Consider the following 22410-nt stretch of genomic DNA (forward strand, 5'->3'; position numbering starts at 1 on the left):
CACGGTAAGCGCTCAATAAATACTATTGAATGAATGAATGAATGAATCCAGGTCCATTGACTCTTAGGTCCGAGGCTCTTTCTACTAGGCCATATTGTTTCTTAAAGCTACTGAAAAAAGGGTGAATGATAGACCAGAGCTAGACAGGGGCCTAGGCAGTGACATTCTCTTTCTACTCTCCCATCTCCAAACCCCTGTCTCTGCTCCCTTGACTTTGAACTCCCTTCCTCCCTCCCTTCTTATATCCAATGGACCACAAGTCTCCCCACATTCCAAGTCTTCCTCAAATCCCATCTCTTCAACAAGTCTTCTCTGAAAAACCTCCTGGTTTCAGAGTTGCAGCGACCCACCTGCCATTTCAAGTGCCCGTGTACTTGTTTATATCCATCAATGTCGCCCAGTGGATAGAGCATAGGTTAGGGATCAGAAGGACCTAGGTCCTTGCTTTCCGCCCTTCCCGCTGGCTCTCACCCTTTCTGTCAGTATCCAGGTGCCATAACCCACCCCATACCTTTCAATGCCTACATTTGGTTAATAGTACTACTAGTAGTAGTAGTAATAATAATAACTGTGGTATTTATTAAGTGCTTACTATGTGCTAGGCACTGTATTAAGTGCTGAGGTAGATACAAGCAAATTGGGTTGGACACAGTCCATGTCCTGATTGGGGCTCCCAGTCTTCATCCCCATTTTTCACAGATGAAGGAACTGAGGCACAGAGAAGTTAAATGATTTCCCCAAGGTCACACAGCAGACAAGTGGTGGAGCCGGGATTAGAACCCCGGGCTGTCTTACTCCCAGGCCTGTGCTCTATCCACTACTCCATGCTGCTTAAACTGTAAGCTCATCTCTAGGCTGTAAGTTCACTGTGGGCAGGGAACGCATCTGCTAATTCTCTTGTATTGTACTCTCCCAAGCACAGAACAGTGCTGTGCACATAGTAAGTACTCAATAAATACCATGGACTGATTAATAACCAAGTGCTTCCTATTACTTACCACCACTGGTGCAGTTCATCTTTAGCTCCTGAGATATCACCCTCCCCAGAAAGCTTATAGTGTGGGAATGGCCAGACCAGTTTGTTCCCATTTTACAGATGAAGCAGCATTTTGAGAAGCAGCTTGGCCTAGAGGATAGAACACTGGCCTGGGAATCTTTCTGCCACTTGTTTGTTGTGTAACTTTTGGCAAGTCATTTAAGTTCTTTGTGTCTCAGTTGCCTCATATGTAAAATGGGATTTAACTCTGTGAGCCAATGTGGGTCATGGACTGTGTCCAACCTGATTATCTTTTATCTACGCCCATGCTTAGTTTAGTGCCTGGCACACAGTAAGTGCTTAACAAATACCATTAAAAAAAGATGAGGAAACCTAGGTACAGAGAAAAACTAGTTTGTGAATAAGAGGGGGTGTGGGGGAGTGGGGAGAGATGGATACGGGTGTTGAAATGGTAGGAGAGGACCACAGAAGCTGGTGTATCTGAGCCCTGGAAAAGATTGCAGTGGATTTGCGGTCTGCTACCTGACTGCAATTCCAAAGGCATGAGACTTCTGGGCAGTGTGCCCGCTTGGCATGGAGACCCAGGGTCAAGATGGTGATGGCAGAATCATCTTTAAGAGGGACAGAAACAGGCAGTAAGGATCTCTATTCAAAGATTATTAGCAAGACACTCTCACTCAGAGATCTGGGATAACTCCATTTGTTCCTAGTAGCCGGGGCACAACAAAATTGATTCACAATTGTGTTCTGTGGCCACGGACATTCCTTTGTGAGGCAACTGGATATTTTGGTGCAGGAAGCCAGCCTTTCAGGCTGAAAGAAATGACGCTTTGTGGTCAGTAAAGATCAGGGAAATATAAGACACACAGAGGACAATTATCAACCAGAGAAGCAGTGTGGTTTAGCTGCTAGAGCAGGGGCCTGAGAATCAGAAGACCTGGGTTCTAATCCCAGTTCTGCCATTTAATCTCCTTTGTGACCTTGGGCAAGTCAATTAACTTGCCTGTGCCTCAGTTTCTTCATCTGTAAAATGGGGAGTAAGACTGTAAGCTCATTATGGGAAGAGAATATGTCTGCTAATTCTGTTGTATTGTACTCTCCCAAGTGCTTAATACAGTGCTCAGCACATACTAAGTGTTCAATAAATAGGACTGATTGATTGACTGAGACCCCTATGTAGACTAAACTGTAAACTTGTTGAGGGCAGAGAATGTATCTAACAACTCTGTTAAATCGTACTCTCCCAAGTGCTTAGTACAATGCTCTGCACACCATAAGCACCCAATAAATACCATTACTGATTGATTGATGTGGGACATGGACTGTGTTCAACCTATCTTGTATCTACCCCAACACTTTACCTGGCACATAGTAAGCGCTTAACTAATTGTCTTGTCTTATGCTGTCAAGTCATTTCCGACCCGTAGCGACTCCATGGACACATCTCTTCCGAAAGGCTCCATCTCCATCTATAGCCGTTCTAGAAGTGTATCCATTGAGTTATCTTGGTAAAAATACGGAAGTGGTTTACCACTGCTTTCCTCCACACAGTAAACTCGAGTCTCCACCCTCAGCTCTCTCCCATGCCCTTGCTGGCCAGAACAGGTGAGTTTTGACTTGTAGCAGATTGCCTGCCACTCGCTAGCCACTGCCCAAGCCAGGAACGAAACGGGTATGCCTCTGCTTGACTCTCCCAGAGCCGGGACTGGTAGAGTACTGGAAACTCTCCAGGTGCCATCCTGAGAGGGGCGTAAACCAACACCATTTAGAAACATTATAGGCGGTAGATAACTAGTAATGTTTGGTATGGGGAGGAAATGGACTCTGAGTCCAATATCATAAACCGGGAGATAGAATTTGTGGAGTTAGGAGAGGTTGATGCTATGGGCTCACTACCCAGGACTTGCTGGGTAATCTTGGATCAACCAGTTAAATGAATTCTGCGTAATGGAGACACCATTTTTTCTCCTACAGAGGCATTCAGGGTTATTGTTTGCATAGCTTTTTGAGGTCCAAGAAGGAATGGTCATATAAATGTTATTTGCTCGATGGAAGCACAATTTTTTTTGAGGGTAGTCTGAAAGATACTTCCCTTGCCCCTTCGATATCCCCCAGAGAGCCACTGGGAGAAAGGGTAGTTCTCTGGAAATGGAAAGGCTGCATTCTTGAAGTATTCTACATCAAGGAAAACATGCACTGTAGTAATTCATTCATTCACTTGTATTTATTGAGTGCTTACTGTGTGCAGAGTACTGTCCTAAGCGCTTGGAAAGTACAATTCGGCAACAGTATTAGTAATGTGTTTTAATGGTATTCATGAATCGCTTACTATGTGCCAGGCACGGAACTAAGTGCTGGGGTAGATATAATCAAATCAGTCCATGTCCCACCTGGGGCTGACAGTCTTCATCCCCATTTTACAAAGGGGGGAAGTGAGCCACAGAGAAATAAAGTGACTTGTCCAAAGTCACAAAACAGACACGTGGTGGAACCGGGATTAGAACCCTGGTCCTTCTGAATCCTAGGCCCGTGGTCTATCTACTAGGCAACACTGCTAAAAAAGTATTTTTTTGTTTCATTCCTCCTGATGTGTGTTTTAAATCCACACCCACATATTTATTCATACATTGTGAGGCCCCAGGGGAACAGGGTCCATGTCTAATTCCCACTTTCCTAGTGCTTAGTAAAGTGCTCTGCGTACAGTAAGGGCTTAATAAATTCTAGTATTAGTACTATTACTTACTTACTACTGTCACTTTGACTGAATCACTTAAGCTTGCACACAATTGTTTTCCAGCATTTCCTTGCTTTCTACTCAGATAGATACATGTTGCAGGAAAACTGTTCACTGTTTATTCCATAGTTTCCTATTCAAAGCAAAAAGTAAAAACTTACATTCTAGGAGAGCTGATCTAACTGATTTTTTTCTATGGATTTAGTCTGGTTGATGTGGTTATGTTTTCTTTGCACTATAACTATAACTTTAAATTACATTTGCTAATATTTCATATTGGAGCATCCTTCTATTACTATACCCTTTGTGTATATTAGAACATAAGATAGGTATTCATTATTATTTTAAAATATAATAGTTGTTGGGACATATATCCAGTATAAGTAGTTTATGACTGAAACTTCCAGGTACTGAGGGAAGTTTAACATTTTCAACTGTGAACCCAAATTTTTTCCCTTCAGCAAAAATGGACTTCTGGAACACAAAACCTGTTGGAGTTTTTAAAAAATGTGTGTGATTGAGCTGAAGTCTGTTTTTTACATTTGCGGGTCTGGGAATTTTTGGCAGTTTCCAGTGGAAAGTAAAACTTGCACTTCAAGCAGAGGTGAAATGGAAAGACTTTACATAAACACGAAGATCTTGTTGCATTAAAAAAAATCCTTTGGTACATTCAGGGAACCATTTTAGAGTTTTCTTTTCCTAAGATCAGATTAATTCAAAAAATTTACATTCCTTTGAACATCTGTTTCATCACCTTGCTTTCCTATACCTGTCTAGAGGCTATCTGTAGAAATAGACCTGTTAATATGACTACAGTAAATGAGAAACCAATCAGTGAATCGTATTTATTGAGTGCTTAACTGTGTACGAAGCACTGTAGTAAGCGCTTGGGAGAGTACAATATAACAAAATAATGAGACATTTCCAGAAGCTCTGCAAGACTGAATTTTTGTTGGGAAAGAAAGTTTGCTGCCTATTTCTGTGGTCCCCCTGATGCTACTTGAATGGTTGGATCTTTACTGGCACCTTTTGAGAGATCTGAAACTGAAGTTGCTTTAGTCTTCCTTGTTCTCCTTCCTGCTAAGACTGTGAGCCCCATATGAGACAGGGACACTGCCCAGCCTGATAAACCTGTATCAACCCCAGCATAGAGAACAGTCCTTGAGACAAAGTAAGCACTTAACAAATACCATAATTATTATTACTACTATTATTATTATTCTATTTGGCTCCTGTCATAGGGCCTGGACTGCAATCAGCATGGCCCTCTGAACAAGCTGCCATACAGAGATTTGAGGGTTAGAAAATTGATTGGAATCCCAGCTATGCTTGAGACTAAGGCCATGTCTAAAGCAGAATGGCCCATTCGACTGCTTTTGATCCAGTCAGCCCAGTTTTCAACTGGTCGGTCCAGTACAAAGCCAGCACTAGACAACTTTGCCTAGTATTTTTAAGGACCCAACTACAATCCCTCCCCCTCGTCCCCTGGCACTGATGCCTTGGTGATTTTTTTTTTAATGGTAATTGTTCAGTGTTTACTGTGTTCCAGGTGATGTAAGCTTATCCAGGTTGGACACGGCCCAAGTCCCTCATGGGCCTCGCAATCTTAATCTCCATTTTACAGGTCAGGTAACTGAGGCACAGAGAAGTTAAGGGACTTGTCCAAGGTCCCAAAGCAGACAAGTGGTAGAGCCAGGATTCTTTCTGACTCCCAGGCCTGTGCTCTATCCACTAGACCATGCTGCTTCTCTATTGTATGTTAGTCCCTCAAGCTCTTAGTACAGCGCTCTGCACATAATAAGTGCCCAGTAAATGCTATTAATTGAATGACTGACTGAAAGTGGTGCCCAAGTTCATGGAGACCTAGAAGAAGTATGCAGAGACTTGGGAGCTAGGTGTGTGGTGGGAGGAGGATGGGTGGAAATTTCAGGGTGTCCCTCTGGAGAAATGTGGAAGGTTCTAGACAGAGGGACATCTGCAAATCGGGGCTCTATGATGATGCTCTAAAATGGGTGTTCTATGCATTCTCATGACATAACATTCTCAATCAGATATCTTGGAGGATTGTCAGTGGTCACCCTTGTCTGTGGATTTGAAGAGAACCATGCAGTTATCTAGACTATGAACTCGTTGTGGGTAGGGAACATGTTTACCAACTCTGTTGTACTTGACTCTCCCAAGGCAGGGAATGTTTCTGCTAATTCTGTTGTATTGGGCCCTCCAAGCGCATAATTCAGTGCTCTGCGCATAGTAAGTGCTCAATAAATACAATTGATTGCTTGCTCTGCAAACAATAAGTGCTTAATAAATACCACTGATTGATCAATATGGTCTTCAGGAGAGGTCTTGGGTTGCAAGGGAGAGGGAAGCTAAAACCCTAAGGGGCAGCCCAGAAGGGAGGCAGGAAGTGGGGTTGGTGTTGGATAAGATGGGGCTGAAGTTGAGAAGATCAGGAGCCTAAAGGAGGAATTCAGTAACTATTCTCCCTCCTGCTTACACTGTGAGTAGCTCCAGGTCCAACCTGATTAACTTGTATCTACCCCAGCACTTAATACAGCACAAAGTAAGCACTTATCAACATCACAACTTTCCCATCCACTGCCATGGAGAAAAGCACGTGGTGGCCACCACCTTCCATCCCACCTCTGAGGAGCCCCTGTCCCAACATGCTCTGTCTCCACCGGGCTGGGCATACAAGTTGCTCACTCACGCTCTTGGACTCCTCTATCCGCACAAAGAAAAGCACTATGGTAACTGCCATATTCCCTCTTGTTATGGAGAGTCTCCACTCCCCACTTTCTACCATGTGTTCTCCTATTCTTTCATCGGTGCTGAGACCTAAAGCTTAATTTGTCTACTTGTTGGGTTGCATTTTAATTTCCATCACTCCCGGTGAGTCTGCCTCCAAAACCTTCTCTTCATTTAAACTTTTAGATTGTGACCCCCATGAGGGATAGGAACTGCATTTAATTCCTACTTTTTTGTCATCTCCAGTGCTTAGTACAGACATAGTAAGAGCTTAATAAATATGATTACTACTATCAGGAATTACAGCTCCTGCTTCTGCCTGTCAGCATCATCCTTCACACTCTGCTGTCTCCACTGGAAACCTTTACCCAGCTCCTCTTGCTGTCAGCATCATTCATGACGGGCCCTCCCACTTCTCTCAACTCTCTTCTCTTGTCTTACTCTTTACAAGTTTGTACCTAGAGAGGCATCAACGGGCTTGTCTGTCTTCCCTATTACCTGAAAGTTCCTTGGAGGTAGTATACTTCTAACTACTGACACAGAATTGTGCTGTATTTATCTTGTCATATTCTGGCTATTACTCTCTGTACCTGTTTCTTCTCCTCTGTTCCTAGCATTTATAAGTGATTTTGTGTCTTCTGGATTCCCTCATTAGATTGTAAGACCCTCAAGGGTGGGGACCAGATCTTCTAATTCTATTGAACTCTCCCAAGCACCCAGTATGGTGTTCTGCATACTGAAGGTGTTCAACAAAGGATACTGATGATGATGATGATGATAATGAATAGAAGTATAGATTCAGTCAGTTGATACAGTGAATCCAGGCACTCAGTAAGTGGGGATCATTCATCCACTGCAAACCCTCTTTTTCTGCCACCAACTAGAGGGTTTTTGTTTGTTTGTTCATTATGTTGTTGTAAAGCATCTGCTATTTGCCAGGCACTGTAATAATAATAGTAATTATAATAATTGTGGTATTCGTTAAGCAAGTACTATGTGTCTGGCACTGTACTAAGTGCTGGGATGTATATAAGTAAACTGGGTTGGGCACAGACTCTGACCTGCATGGGGCTCAAAGTCTTAATCCCCATTTTAGAGCTGAGATAACTGAGGCATAGAGAAGTTAAGAGAGTTGCCCTAGGTCACACAGCAGACAAGTGGCAGAGATGGGATTAGAACCCATGACCTTCTCACTGCCAGGCCCAAGCTCTATCCACTGTGCCATGCTGCTTCTGAGTTCAAGATAATTACATTGGACACAATCCATGTCCCTCATGGAGGGATCGTGGCTCAGTGGAAAGAGCATGGGTTTAGGAGTCAGGGGTCATGGGTTCTAATCCTGGATCCACCACCTGTCAGCTGTGTGACTTTGGGCAAGTCACTCAACTTCTCGGTGCCTCAGTTACCTCATCTGTAAAATGGGGATTAAGACTGTGAGCCTCTCGTGGGACAACCTGATTACCCTGTATCTACCCCAGTGCTTAAAACAGTTCTTGGCACATAGTAAGTGCTTAACAAATACCAATGCTATTATTATTATTAATCCCCATTTTCCAGATGAGGCAACTGAGGCACAGAAAAGTTAAGTGATTTTCTCAGGGTTACACAACAGATAAGTGGTAGAGCTACAGTTTAGAACCCAGGTCCTTCTAACTCCCAGGCCTGAGCTCTCCCATTAGACTATGGTGCTTCTCAATAATAAGGTACACAATAAGCACTCAAGAAATCAGACTGATTCCTGGAGATCTTCAGTGCCACCATGCATTGCTCACCAAAGCCAGCCATTCAGTCAATCGTATTTACTGAGCACTTACTGTGTGCAGAGCATTGTACTAAGCACAAGGGAGAGTACTGTATAACAACATAGCAGACACATTCTCTGTCCACAATGAGCTTGCAGTCCAGAGGGGGAGATGGACATTAGTATAAATAAATTATTGATATGTACGTAAGTGTTGTGGGGCGGGGAGGGGGGATGAACATTCATTCAGTTGTATTTACTGAGCACTTACTGTGTGCAGAACACTGTACTAAGCACTTGGGAAAATACAGTACAACAATAAACAGTGACATTCCCTGCCCACAATGACCTTACAGTCTAGAGATGGGGAGACAGACATCCATATAAAGAAATTACAGATATTTACATAAGTGCTGTAGGGTTGGGAGAAGGAAGAACAAAGGGTGCAAATCAGGGCAATGCAGAAGAGAGTGGGAGAAGAGGAATGGGGAGGGGCTTAATCTGGGAAAGCCTCTTGGAGGAGCTCTGCCTTCAATAAGTCTTTGAAGCAGGGGAGAAGAATTGTCTGTGGAATTTGAGGAGGGAGGAAATTCCAGGCCAGAGTCAGGACATGTGCAAGGGGTCGGTGATGATATAGGCAAGATCGAGGCCCAATGAGAAGGTTAGCACTAGAGGAGGAAGTGTGTGGGCTGATTTGTAGAAGCAGAGTAGTTAGGTGGAGTAGGAGGGGGCAAGGTGATTGAATCCTTTAAAGCCAGTGGTGAGAAGTTTTTATGTGATGTGGAAGTGGATGGGGTTTTTTGAGGAATGAGAGGATATGTGCTGAATGTTTTTGTAGGAAAATGATCTGGGAAACAAGTCAGGGTGACACAGAAATGAGAGAAGAGGAAGGAAGGGCTTATTCAGGAAAGACCTCTTGGAGATGTGCCTTCATTAAGACCCTGTGCCACTGTGCTTGGCAACCAAGCTGTGAGAGTTCTTCTTAATCAAGCAATCAATCACATCAATGGTATTTATTTGGTACTTACTGTGTGTGCAGAGAACTGTACTTATATAAGTACAAACACACACATCTACCTCCTGTTTCTAGCAGGTTAAGTATGGAATAAAGCTTTCTGCAGTATACAGTCATTGTTTGGATACTCTTTGAATTTGGCATTGAGTGCCCGATATTATAAGGGGAGACAAATTCCCCTGTGAAAGGGATCATAGATTGAGTGCCTGATATTAAGTGGGGACAATCCCCGGTGCCAGGCTTATGACACCTATTACCATTTGTCAGTCGTCTTTCTAAGTGCTGGGATAGATACGGGTTTATCAGGCTGGACACAGTCCCTGTCCCACGTAGGACTCACATCCAATTTGCTATTTCTGCCACATTCAGACATCAACTAGCAAAACCTAGCTCAATGGAGGCACCTTTATCATGCACCTTGAGCTGTTTGACCTAATGAGGAAAAGTATATGGTATTTGTTAAGTGCTTACTATGTGCCAGGCACTGAACTAAGCACTGGGGTCGATGCAAGCTAATCAGGTTGGACACACTCCCCATACCACATGAGACTCACAGTCTTCAATCCCCATTTTACAGATGAGATAACTGAGGCCCAGATAACTGTAGTGACTTACCAAAGGTCACACAGCAGACAAATGGCAGAGACAGGATTAGACCCCAAGTCCTTCTGACTCTGAGACCCGGGCTTTATCCACTAGACCCCAGTGCTTCTCCAGCTGACTACCTCCAGGAACTCACCTGGACTATCAGAGACCTGCTTATTCTAGGGTTGAAGAATTCTCTGTCAGTCATGGTAAATGACAGGAGTGTGATTGTATATGCACCTGACAAATCCGACTGTGAGAAAGAGATCATTTCTGTTGCTCTAAGTCATCAGGGGTAAGCGCGTAAGCTTGCTGTGAGCAGGGAAGTTGATTATTATGTTGTACTTTCCTAAAGCACTTAGTACAGTGCTCTGCGTGCAGCAAGCACTCAATAAATATGATTGACTCAATGAAGGTGCAGAGCGAGGTTCTAAGTGCTTGGGAGAGCAGGGAAATTGATGAAAAAGCCTCAGCTCAGCACTATTGAAGCAATTGATTATTGCAGTTGAGGCATTAAGCCAAATATTTCCTCCCTTTTCCCATAGCAAAGGTTGGAAAATCACATTCTTCCACTTTGAGAACCTGAACATTCTTGTGCTGTTGTTTTCTCCTATTTAGTGTGGTTAGGGTGGGGCTTGGGGAAGATGCCTGAGTTTAAAAGACACTAAGTGCAGTACTTAACGTATTTCTGGGAAGAAAAAATGACAAGCTTGGACACATATGCTATCCATAAGGGTGTGAGCATTAATAGAGACATAATGAGCCATACTTTCTGGGCCTCTGATTGCCGGAACTTGTCTTTTTGTGCTAAAATGACAAATATGGGGGTGGAGGGGTTTGTTATATGATTTAGTCAAAGATGGCATTCATTCAAGCCTGTTTACTTTTCTAAAGTTGTGGGGTAAATGGCCTTAATAATATAGTCCCTGGTTCAGAGTCCACAGCAGAAAGTGGTGTTAATCATACCCACACCTTCCTTTTTTTTTGATACCTGTTAAAAACTCACTATGAGTGAGTTAAGCACTCGCATGAGAAGCATTGTGGTCTAGTGGATAGATAATAATAATAACTGTGGTATTTGTTTAGCATTTACTGTGTTCCAGGTACTATACTAAGTGCTGGGGTGGATATGAGCAAATAGGGTTGGACACAGTCCCTGTCCCACATAGGGCTCGCAGTCTTAATCCCCATTTTACAGATAAGAGAACTGAGGCTCAGAGAAGTGAAGTGATTTACCCAAGGTCACACAGCAGACAAGTAACAGAAGCAGGATTAGAACCCAGGTCATTCTGATTCTCAGGCCTGTGCACTATCCGATCAATCAATCAATCAATTCTATTTATTGAGATGCTTACTGTATGCTGGTCATCATTCTAAGCACTTGGGAGAGGACGACACAACCATGTAACAGACATTCCCTGTCTAGGCCACACTGCTTCCCTCTAATTTTGGATCATGCTAAGAGAAATTTAGGAAAGTAAACTGGCTGTGTCTAGTCTAGGGATGGCCAAGGTTGGTGCTGGGGATCTAGATACCCACATTGGTCTAATCTTTGACTCAGTCTCCTAAGAAGAGTCAAAACTTGGCATTGCCCCCCTTCCCTCTCCCCCTCCACAATTTATTAGGCTATCAGCATCGATTAGACTGTAAGCCCGTCAGTGGGCAGGGATTGTCTCTATCTGTTGCCGAATTGTACATTCCAAGCGCTTGGTACAGTGCTCTGCACATAGTAAGTGCTCAATAAATACTATTGAATTGAAAGTTCTTCTGCCCCAGTGAGGCCTTTAGAGCATAAATAGGATTAGTTTTCAACAGAACATAAGACTCTTCCATTAGACTGTAAGTTACTTGAGGGCAGTGACCATGTTTTTACTTCTATAATCCTCTCTCAAGTGTTTAGAATCAATCGATTATATTTACTGAGCACTTACTGCGTGCAGAGCAGTGTAGTAAGCACTTGGGAGAGTACAATAAAACAGGGCTGTAGACACATTCCCTGCCCACAATGAGCTTACAGTCTAGAGGAGGAGACAGATGTTTATATTAATAAATAAATTATGGTTATGTACATAAGTGCTGTGGGGCTGATGGAGAGGTGACTAAAAAGTGCAAATCCAAGTGCAAGGGCAACTCAGAAGGGAGTGGGAGAAGAGGAAATGAGAGCCTAGTGAGCAAAGGACTCTTGGAGGAGATGTACCTTCATTAAGGCTTTGAAAGTAGGAAGAGTGATCATCTCTTGAATATGAAAGTTGGTGGGGGCAGGAAGTGGGCAAGAGGTCAGTGGCAAGATAGACAAGATCGAGGCACAGTGAAAAAGTTAACATTAGAGGAGCGAAGTGTGAAGGCTGGGTTGTAGTAGGAGAGCAGAGAAGTGAGGGAGGAGGGAGTAAGGTGATTGAGTGCTTTAAAGCCGATGGTGAGGAGTTTCCCTTTGATGCAGAGGGGGAAGAGTGCACATGAGCTTGGAAAACGTGGTTGCCAATATGACTCATTGTCTTTCTATATAAGGTTCAGGTCAGTTCCAGAACTTGACCAAGACTGTAAGAATGATATTTGTTTCCTGGTTTTCATTCAATCATCAATCGTGTAAATGTAAGTGTAGTAAGTGTAAGATCATAGTTATCAAGTGCTTAGTGTTTGCAGAACACTTTATTAAGAGCTTGGAAGAGAACAGTGTAACAGGCCTCAGTCACACAAAATCACTGTGCAGCCCTGGCCTCCATCTTTCTAGACTGTAAACTCATCCTCTAGATTGTAAAATCACTGTGGACAGGAAATGTGTCTGTTTATTGCTGTATTGTACTCTTCCAAGCACTTAATACAGTGCTTTGCACACAGTAAGCACTCAATAAATCCGACTGAATGAATCCAGGAATAGACTGTCTTATCATATGCTTCTCTTCGGTGGTTCAAAGCATAGCAACAGCCTTGAATAAGTGATGATGGGGAAGGACACAGGAAAGGCATTCTTCCTTTTACCAGATTTTAATCCCTCATGCCTCCCCTTAAGCTCATCGTCCATATGACAATACTTCACTGACATGAAGACCTTTAAGAGATCTTTGTTCTTCGCTTTTCTCTATTTCAGAGTTATTTTCCTGTGTGGAAAAGCCATTCCATTTTTAGAGTGGCAGGTGCAGAAATCAGTGCTACTCCTATGGTCTGTGCTTAGTCAGAAGAATACAGAAAACTTACATAAGGGTCACTTTTAGGTTCCTAAATGTACTAGTGTGAAAATGAACTATCCAGGTAAATTTTGCCCTCATATGATTTTATGGACACTTAACACTTGCCAATGTTACGATATGGAACATGCAGACCTCCAAGAATAGTTTATAGTATACAGGGCTTAATTTCATTTTTAAAGAATTAAGTTACATGAAATTTAGAAATAAAAATCACTAATAGCACCTGTCATGTTTCTGGCAGGGAAAGCAAACTTCCTGTCAAGATGGATTTGATCATGCATAACTGCACCTGCCTAATATGCTTTCCCCCACAGTTATGTGTGGGAATCTTACATTCCCTTAGAGAAAAAGTGTTAGTTGGAGGTTTGTTGGGTGTGCTTGAGGCTAAAAGGCATCACATGGAAAAAAGGAATCACTAGGGATGTTTTCTTTTGCAAGTCTTCATGTGTCTTTTTCATTTTCCTTCTGGTTGAGCAGGACAATGTAAATGCTAGAAATCATGCTTATTATGTCATTTTAAAATATCGCAGTCTATAGAGAGGCAGAAAATAGGATTATAACTTGGGCTTCAAGTTACCTATCTGCTCTCTTCTCCCCCATTCTCCAAATGGCTGTTTCTGTTCCTCCCATTAAGCAATCAGCTCATCCAGTTGCTTGCTGTGTGACCTTGGGCAAGTCACTTAACTGCTCTGTTCCTCAGTTACCTGATCTGTAAAACTCAAATTAAATTCCTATCCTCCCTCTTGCTTAGACTGTGAGCCCTATGTGAGACAAGAGCTGTATATCTATTCCAGCCCTTAGAATAGAGCTTGACACTTACTAAATGTTACAAATACCACAGACCTTATCTGAAATCAGCTTTCTAACTGTACCTCACTCAAGACCCTCCCACTTCTCTCTTTTCACTCATGATATTCTCCTAGCTTGAAAATCCCTCCATCTCCACTTTAAACAGATAAAATCTCTGCTCACATTCACATCTCTCCTAAAATCCTATGTCTTCCAACAAGGTGTCCCAAGTTAATTTCCCAGGACCCTGAGCTGTATCATCCCTTTAGCTAACACTCTCACTCACAAACTTATTTCCACCTCCTTCTTAGCACTCATCTATCATATTTATTGAGTGCTTACTATGTGCAGAGCACTGTACTAAGCACTTGGGAAAGTACATCATAATAGAGTTGGTAATCACATTCCCTGCTCACTAGGAGCTTACATATGCTATAGATTCAATTCAATTCAATCATACCTCTTGAGCACTTACTGTGTGTAGAGTGTTGTACTAAGCACTTGGGAGAGTACAATACAACAATATACAGACACAGTCCCTGACCGCAAGGAGCTTACAGTCTAGAGGGGACGAAATAGACATTGATGTAAATAAAGAAATTACAGATATGTACCTAACTGCCTGTGGAGCTGGGAGAGGGGAAGAACAAAGGGAACAAGTCAGAGTGAACCAGAAAGGCGTGGGAGAAGAGGAAAGGGGGGCTTAGTCAGGGAAGGCCTCCTGGAGAAGATTTCCTTTCAGTAGGGCTTTGAAGTGGGGGAGAGTAATTGTCTGTTGGATTTGAGGAGGGAGGGCGTGCCAGGCCAGAGGCAGGATGTGGGCAAGGGGTCAGCGAGATAGGTGAGATCGAGGCACACTGAGAAGGTTGATACTAGAGGAGCAAAGTGTGTGGGCTGGTTTGTTGTAGGAGAGTAGCGAGGTAAGGTAGGAGGGGGCAAAGTGATGGAATGCTTGTAAGCCAATGGAATGTATGACCTGGGGCAAGTCACTTGACTTCTCTTTGGCTCAGTTATCTCATCTGTAAAATGGGGATTAAGACTGTGAACCCCACGTGGGACAACCTGATAATTTCATATCTATCCCTGGGCTTAGAACAGTGCTTAGCACACAGTAAGTGCTTTAACAAATAGTCATTATTATATACTCTACTTTTGGCAGAGTTGTGAATATTTTTACGTTTGTCTCTGCGGTTACAGTGTAAGGTACTTGTAGGCAGAATGCATCACTTTATTCTTTGCTTGCCAAGTATCTAGGACAGTACACTGCTCCAACTGGGTACTCAGTAAATGCTGCTGTGGCTACTACTATGCCTATTTTTATTTCTTCTTCAATCTGCCTGCACTGGAGCATTGTATTTGAATTCCATGAAGACTACTGTCATTGTTAATCTTAGGGTGTGAATAGAGCAGAGCAGGAAACAAAGGCAAACAACCTTTTGGAAACTTCAAATTGACTATTTTCAATGGATTCAGTCCCTGTCATAAAATCAGATTCATAGTGTGCTGCAGTTGTTTTATCAAATCTGAAACCAGTATATACCCTGGTTTGTTTTTGTTCATCCTTAGGGTGACATTAAAGATGTCCGTTAAAGAGCTGGGAAATATATCATCTCTAAGGAGTTGGGATTTGATCATTGAACAGCATTCTAGTTTCATGTCTTGTGTATTAAATGGACATTCTGTGTCTAACCCTTGAAATACCATCACATCTACTCATCTTCATCCTCTCACAACTTCCATGACCCGTGGTCTCAAGATGCTATTATTTTCTTGGTGATATTTACTAACTCTTTCCATAAATAAAGAACAACGTTTGAGAGAAATATCTTAAAATATTTAGTTGGTGCACTCAGGAACATATTACTAATCTATTCAATATTTCCATCCAGTGTTAAAAACCATTCGTCCAGCGCTCACCATGATACATGTGCCTCCATAAATTGAACCTATAATCCTCTTCCTTTTTCCATGGAATGACAACTGAACCCCTGTTGAAGTTGTTGATTTAAAACCTTGTGTTTATTTAGGAATATTTATTGTTCTTAAATATAATTGTTAAATATATTTCTTGCCTAGAGGTTACCAGCCATTTTCCTTGTAACCAATAAGGTCTCTTTGGAATTGATCTTCACTGATGATAAATGATGCAATTATGTTTGCAAATCACTTTTTTTTGTCTTCTTCAGAGCCAAGAAGTGTGAACAGTGAATTTAGGGGTTGGATGAAAAAATTAATCTGCTGCCTTTGAATTACTGTTAGCTCAGTGTCTCTGTATTTAGAGGAACGAATGCTTTCACACTCACAGGCTTGGAGTCCAGAGCCCAGTAGCTCTCCTCCTTGGATCTTTATAGGCTGCTATTATTTTTTTACCTCAGTGGCTAATTTTTTTATTACTGGTTTTTTTCCGGCATATCACTTTCAGTACAAAATTCACTATATTTTGTGTTCAGCAATGGAGAGTGCTGAGAAATGTACAACGCACAGTTGATTAGATACCAAACAAAAGCTTGTGTTTTATAGCATTGGTCTTCCTGTTTTATCACTGGTGGCCAGGTTGCCAAGCACGTGACACACTTGGGAGCTACCAGGGGCAAAAGCAATTCCAAAGCAAAAATGATACCATCTGGGGCACCCTCTTGGGTACCCTTTAGCCACCATGGGGCAGCTCTACACTGATTGGCACTCACTTTTTAAAGCTGTTTTTACTATAAGTCAATATTTACACTGTTTGCATAGCTGACCACCCACTGAAGCCAAGAAATGTGAAACTGCTGCCCACTAAGAGGGGCATAAAAGTCACGTGGAAACCACCCCAGGATTCAACCACTAGACCCGTGGAGCATTACAACATTGCCTATGGGAAGTCCCTGAAAAGCCTTAGCTACATCAAGGTGAATTCGGATACACATTCCTTCCTTATTGAGGATGTAGGTAAGTTGAACAAGAGTTTTGCTTCTCAGTCAGAATCAACTGTCTTCTGTGTGATCTCAACTAAAATCTTCCCTGAAACAACTGTGGAAGGGCTCCAGCTTCTAAAGGAAAAGATAAGGAGATCTGGGTTTTAGTCCTGGCTCTGCTGTGGTAACGTAACCTCTCTGGGCCTCATTCCTTCATCAAGAAAATGGGACTAATACTATGTAACTATCCTGATGACATAGTGGGTGGCAAATAAAGTAATTGTTATGAAAGCAAATCGGAAAATAAAAGTGCTATGAAGGGATAAGGTATTGCTATTACTTTAAGGTATTGCTATTACTCTTTTTCTTTGAGTACTAATGGAGTCAATGTGGCCTCGGGCTTGAAGCACTGGCCTGGGAGTTAAGTGACCTGGGTTCTGTTTCTGGGCCTTGCATGCTGGGGACCCCTGGGTAAGTCACTTCAGTTCTCTGTGTCCTTTCAGTGTGAAGTGCAGTTAGCACCATTAATTCTCTGCCTTTTTCACTGAGATGATGTGAAGACTCATTCTAATGTTTCTGTAAAGCCCATCTATTTCTCTAGAGAAACTCACTAGGAGAAAATGAACTATCATTAAAAAAGTATTTTCACTGTAGCCTCTCCTGATTTTTTTTTCCACTCCGTAGAAATTTGATTGAGGACAACATAATGAGTTTCTCTTGCTATTCTTCACAAAGAGAATACAGAATGAGCACAGGCCTGGGAGTTAGAAGAGGACCGAGGTTCTAATCCAAGCTCGGCCACTTGTCTGCTGTGTGACCTTGGGCAAGTCATACTTCGGACGTGTCTCTGGGTCTCACTTCATCTGTAAAATGGGAATTAAGACTGTGAGCCCTAGTGGCATCTGGATTGTGTTCAACCTGATTAGCTTTTATCTACCCCAGCACTTAGATTAGTGCCTGGCACATAATAAGTGCTTTTAAAATACCATGAAAAAACAACCAAAAAAACCCCAAACCAACTCAAATTAGGCTGGTGCAAAACTCCTTCCCTGGAGAGGAGTGAAAAAAGCTAACTTTATTCACATCAGGTCGGGATATTTTCCCCGCTACAATAAATTGTATTTGTGAGGCTTGAGTCCCAAGCACATTTTGCCCCAAGGCCCTGCTTCTGATTACTGTAAACCTCTGACTGAAAACTTGGATGAAGTCATAAATGTTTAGGTGGTTTTGAGTCATCTTCTATAAACTGACTCCTTTGCCCCCTCTAATCTTCTGCTATCCCTTGGGCCAGTAGAGTGAAATTTCATGTCTCCACGTTGCCATCTTGGGAATCTGTGAATTGGGAGGTCCCCACTGCTGGCTCTTGGGTGGGGAAACAGATTCCAGAAGAAAGCAGCAAGGAAAATCAAGCTCCCTTGCACTGCAGCAATCGACAAAAGCAAAACAGGGACAGATTGATTTCCTCTGAGGCAGAGGGCAGCTGATTTTTCTACTCTAGACAGCAACCTTTGGCTGGCCTCCTTCAGTAAATTTTCTCCTTCTGTGCATCCTCAGTGCTGATTCTCTTGAAGCTGCTCGCCTCATTCACCCCATCAACAAGCTCACAAGAAGTGACTGGACACTCATGGGGGGGGTGACACTGAAACATTCCTTAAGATAGAAATAGCGGGACTATTGTGGTGACATCCCAGCCCTCTTCATCATCCCACCCAAAAAGCCTCTTTTCTAGACCTTGTCACCAGACCAACCCACAAGGGGACTCAATTTGAAATTCTGAGACCCTGAAAGATTCAAACCTTGAGGAAACAAGGTTATGACTCCTGCTCCCTTGGCAGCTTTAAAGTTGAAATTTAAACTTGAATTTAGTAAATTCAAGGTTATTCAAAAATTGTATCCCTCTCACTTTTACTACATAACGGGCACATTACCCAGCTCTATTTGCCACTGGAAGGGAGTGGAGCCCAGATCCTCTGTTGTTCAACTCTGAGTGGGAAGATGAGGGAAATGGACTGTGAAAAATAATTATGCTCTTCCTCTTCAACCATCCTTCTGCCTTGGAAATTGCCCCATAAGAGTGTTTTCCCCTAGGCATGCAGAGAGATTTGGAGGAGAGGTTTTTAGCTTGATCTGCTTTGTTTTTGGTCAGGTAAAGGAAAAGGCACAGCTGGAGTGTGACCGATGTATTTTCCCAAGTTCAGAACCTGCCTAAAATATTCTGGGGCCTTTGGGTGTTCACGTCTCATTAATGGTTACCAAAACTACTTCTTGGGGCAAAATTTTGAAAATTCCAAAAAATGCTCATAAGAAAATTTATTAACGTTTCAGGCCATCAAGCAACTTTCTGATGAGTTCAACTGCACATGAATCAGAAACATGTGGATTTAATTCCCTTTGAAACACAAACAAGCTTAAGAATGGAAAGTGCCAGGCAAGCATGGTTTTGTTTTGTCTGAACTGAAAACATTCGCAAATCAGTCTGAGAGGTTTTGCCAAACCTTGAATGCCACTGGGCTGTGCCACCTCTAGTCAAAAATAACATCAGTCCTAGGCAAACCTTAAATGCCACCGGGCTGTGCCACCTGTAGTCAGAAATAACATCAGTCCAAATGGCATCTAACACTGGTATATGTCCCAACTTGGAGAGCTGGAATTATTAGTAGGTATAATTTTTTAAAGTGGCCTCCACCTCTCAAAATTTCTTATCCATCTTGCTCCCACTCCTAGTTTTCTCTAGATAGTTGATTCTCCATAAGGAAAACTGAGATTATTTGACATTTGAAACCTCACACAGGAAAATTCATGAATTTTCGGCAGCCTAGAGCATCTTGGTTTCCTAAGACTTAGAAGCCAGAGATTTCCAATCACTGACCTCTTTCAATAAGACAGAGGTAGAGAAGTCAGTTTAACTCAAGGCTAAGTCTACCCAAGGGTCCCCCAACTATGCACAAGAAATTATTTTGATGAAAGTCACGAATGTTGTGCACACTTTGAACTTTGAGTACATGGTGGTTGGCTGGGTATTAGCTTGAATTTGCTTAAATTTATGTTTACGCTCAAGATGATTTCATTCCAGTTCAGCTGCCACCCAAGTCAGTTAGGTTGAAGACACTGCTACTTTACAGTAAGAAGGTGTTAAAAGTTCTGCTAGAGAAATCCAAGTTGATGGCACAAGGAGGATTTTGATCCAAATTCACTCTATCTCCTTTGGGTCAGGTGTATCGTGAAAGAAGCGAGGGTGTTGTCTCATGTCTTTTTGATTTTTTTACACAACTATGTGGTAAGGCTTAAGCTCAGGGTCAGCATTTGATTTGGTTTTGCATGTCTCATTTTAACTTGTCTAAACTAAATGGCTGGTACATCAAAACTGTGTTGATCTTGGGATTTGAAATGGTGGCTTGATGTAAACCATATGTTTCAGAGCCTGGGGTAGTGTATTTTGTGCTGGTTACTGCAGAGAACTACAGTGGAGTGAGTCGTCCGGTTTACAGAGCTGAAAGTCTTGCTGGTAAGTCTTAATGGGGTTTGGAGTCAGTTTGGGGGTCATACTACTGGAGGAGGCTGTGCCTCTTTCTAACTCTCCCCATTTCTTAGAGAAGTAGCTTAAGTCGGAGTGAAGCAGTGTAGTCTAGTGGAAAGAGCACAGGCCTGGGAGTCAGGGGACCGGGGTTCTCCTCCCAGCTCTGACACTTGTCTGCTGTGTGACCTTGGGCAACTCACTTAATTTCTCTGGGCCTCAATTACCTCATCTGTAAAAGTGGGGGTTAAGACTGTAAGCTCTATGTGGGATAGAGACTGTATTCAACCTGATTATCCTGTATCTGCCCAGCACTTAGTAAAGTGCCTGGCACAAAGGAGCGCTTACCAAATATTATAAAAAAATGTAGCGTTTAAGTAAGAAGTTTTCAATGTGTGCAAGACAGCAGAAGATTTGAAAAAATGAGATGTATCATCCTTTCGGGGAGATATTTCAAGGGCTGGGCCTACTTTGCCCTGAAACGTAATGTCATTAAAACAAAGCGTGTTCCTAAAACCACAAACTACAGTAGGCCACCTGGAGTTTGGGGACTAATGTTACCCGTGTAGGTAGGTGTCTTTGCAACCTCTTTGTTGAGAAGAAGTGATAGCTGTGTATTAGAAAGGCATTGAAGGATAGAAAAATCCAAATTCCAATTTTCTAATTGTCAAGTTGCATTTTCCTAATTTAGGAGGTGAATGGATCAAGAGTGATGGTTTGGCCATTAAGGGTCCAGGACCATTTAATGGAACCATTTCAGGTACTTTTTACTCACTTGGTTCATGTCTCCACTGGGGTCCAGTATGGTTGGACTCCTGTCACCCATGTGCGCTCATCCCCATCATGTTTATTTCCCATTGCTAAACTAACAACCGTGCCACAAGTCTCTGGTCAATTTGTTGTATGCTTGCTGGAACGCCAGCCTGCGACAATCCTCGTTCCCATGAGTGCTGGTCTATCGGTGGTCTGCCGTGTTTTTCGATATGAAACTGTCTGAGTCCTCATCTTTGTTTCAACTTTCCGGGGGCATCGTTGATATGTGATGTTCGAATATGTGGTCAAGATGGTTGTTCCACATAACTAGAACCTACTGTCCTCTTGTATCTGATGGAGGGGGGGTGAAAATTACATGTTTCATTGAGCAAAGGCCCCCCAAAAGGGCAAAAACATTTGCTTAAGAACAGTAGGCTCTAGGTAAATGTCCTGGAGAAATCCCTTCCATCTCTACTGCATATTTGTTTGGATGTTAGTTTTTTGTTGTTGGGATGTTTTACTGTTGGAATGTTTGTTGGTCTGTCAGAGGTTTTCCTGTTGATAAAAGAGAAATGCTCTGATTTCTTATGTATTTCTTGGGTTTGTTTTATGATAGTTTAAATAGAGTTCAAGTTGAATTGTGGTGTGATGGAACAATATCCCAAAAGTGATCCTGTTTGGAGCTTGCCTGTTTTATGTTCTGTTCAGAGAAGCAGCGTGGCTCAGTGGAAAAGCACGGGTTTGCAGTCAGAGGTCATGGGGTTCAAATCCCAGCTCAGCCACTTGTCAGCTGTGTGACTGTGGGCAAGTCACTTCACTTCTCTGTGCCTCAGTTACCCTATCTGTAAAATGGGGATTAAGACTGTTGAGCCCCACGGGGACAACCTGATCGTCTTGTATCCTCCCCAGCACTTAGAACAGTGCTTTGCACATAGTACGTGCTTAACAAATGCCATAATTATTATTATTATTCTGTGAGGTATTTTTCAATAAATCTGAATGTGGCCATGCTGGAGAGAGAGAGGGAAAGATTAGGGTATCAAACCTAATCTAATATAGCCCTCCTTTCCCCGGCTCTGTCTCCTTTCTGTATCATCTAAAGGATCTGTGACCTTCAGGCATTTGATATTCACTCCACCCTCAATCCTACAGCATTTAATGTACATAACATTAAAACATACATTGAGTTATTCATTTATATTAATGTCTGTCTCCCTCTCTAGACTGTAAATTCATTATGGGAAGGAAATGTGTCACTATTCTGTTGTATTGTACTCTCCCAAGCATTTAGTAGAGTGCTCTTGCACGTATACAATAACACGATTGATTGGAACCGTCATTTTTCCTCTTTGTGCAAGTGGAGGCTGTGTTGAATAGCTTGCCTGAGCCCCCCTCCATCCAAATTCTACCAGGGTAATCCAATCACTTATCCTATCCTTCCTTGATTAC

General features: G+C 42.5%; 1 protein-coding gene across 2 annotated transcripts in view; it reads left to right on the forward strand.

Moving 5' to 3' along the window:
* FNDC1 (fibronectin type III domain containing 1) overlaps nucleotides 1–22410 on the forward strand; it is a 111446-nt gene that overhangs the window by 20327 nt on the left and 68709 nt on the right. For both annotated transcript variants that reach the window (XM_029049128.2, XM_029049129.2), the window contains exons 2-4: nucleotides 16534–16728; nucleotides 20113–20199; nucleotides 20900–20968. In XM_029049128.2, the coding sequence (XP_028904961.1) occupies nucleotides 16534–16728; nucleotides 20113–20199; nucleotides 20900–20968 (351 nt within the window). The remainder of the gene's footprint in view (nucleotides 1–16533; nucleotides 16729–20112; nucleotides 20200–20899; nucleotides 20969–22410) is intronic.

Source organism: Ornithorhynchus anatinus, chromosome 21, assembly GCF_004115215.2.
Source record: "Ornithorhynchus anatinus isolate Pmale09 chromosome 21, mOrnAna1.pri.v4, whole genome shotgun sequence".
Classification (NCBI taxonomy): Eukaryota; Metazoa; Chordata; class Mammalia; order Monotremata; family Ornithorhynchidae; genus Ornithorhynchus; species Ornithorhynchus anatinus.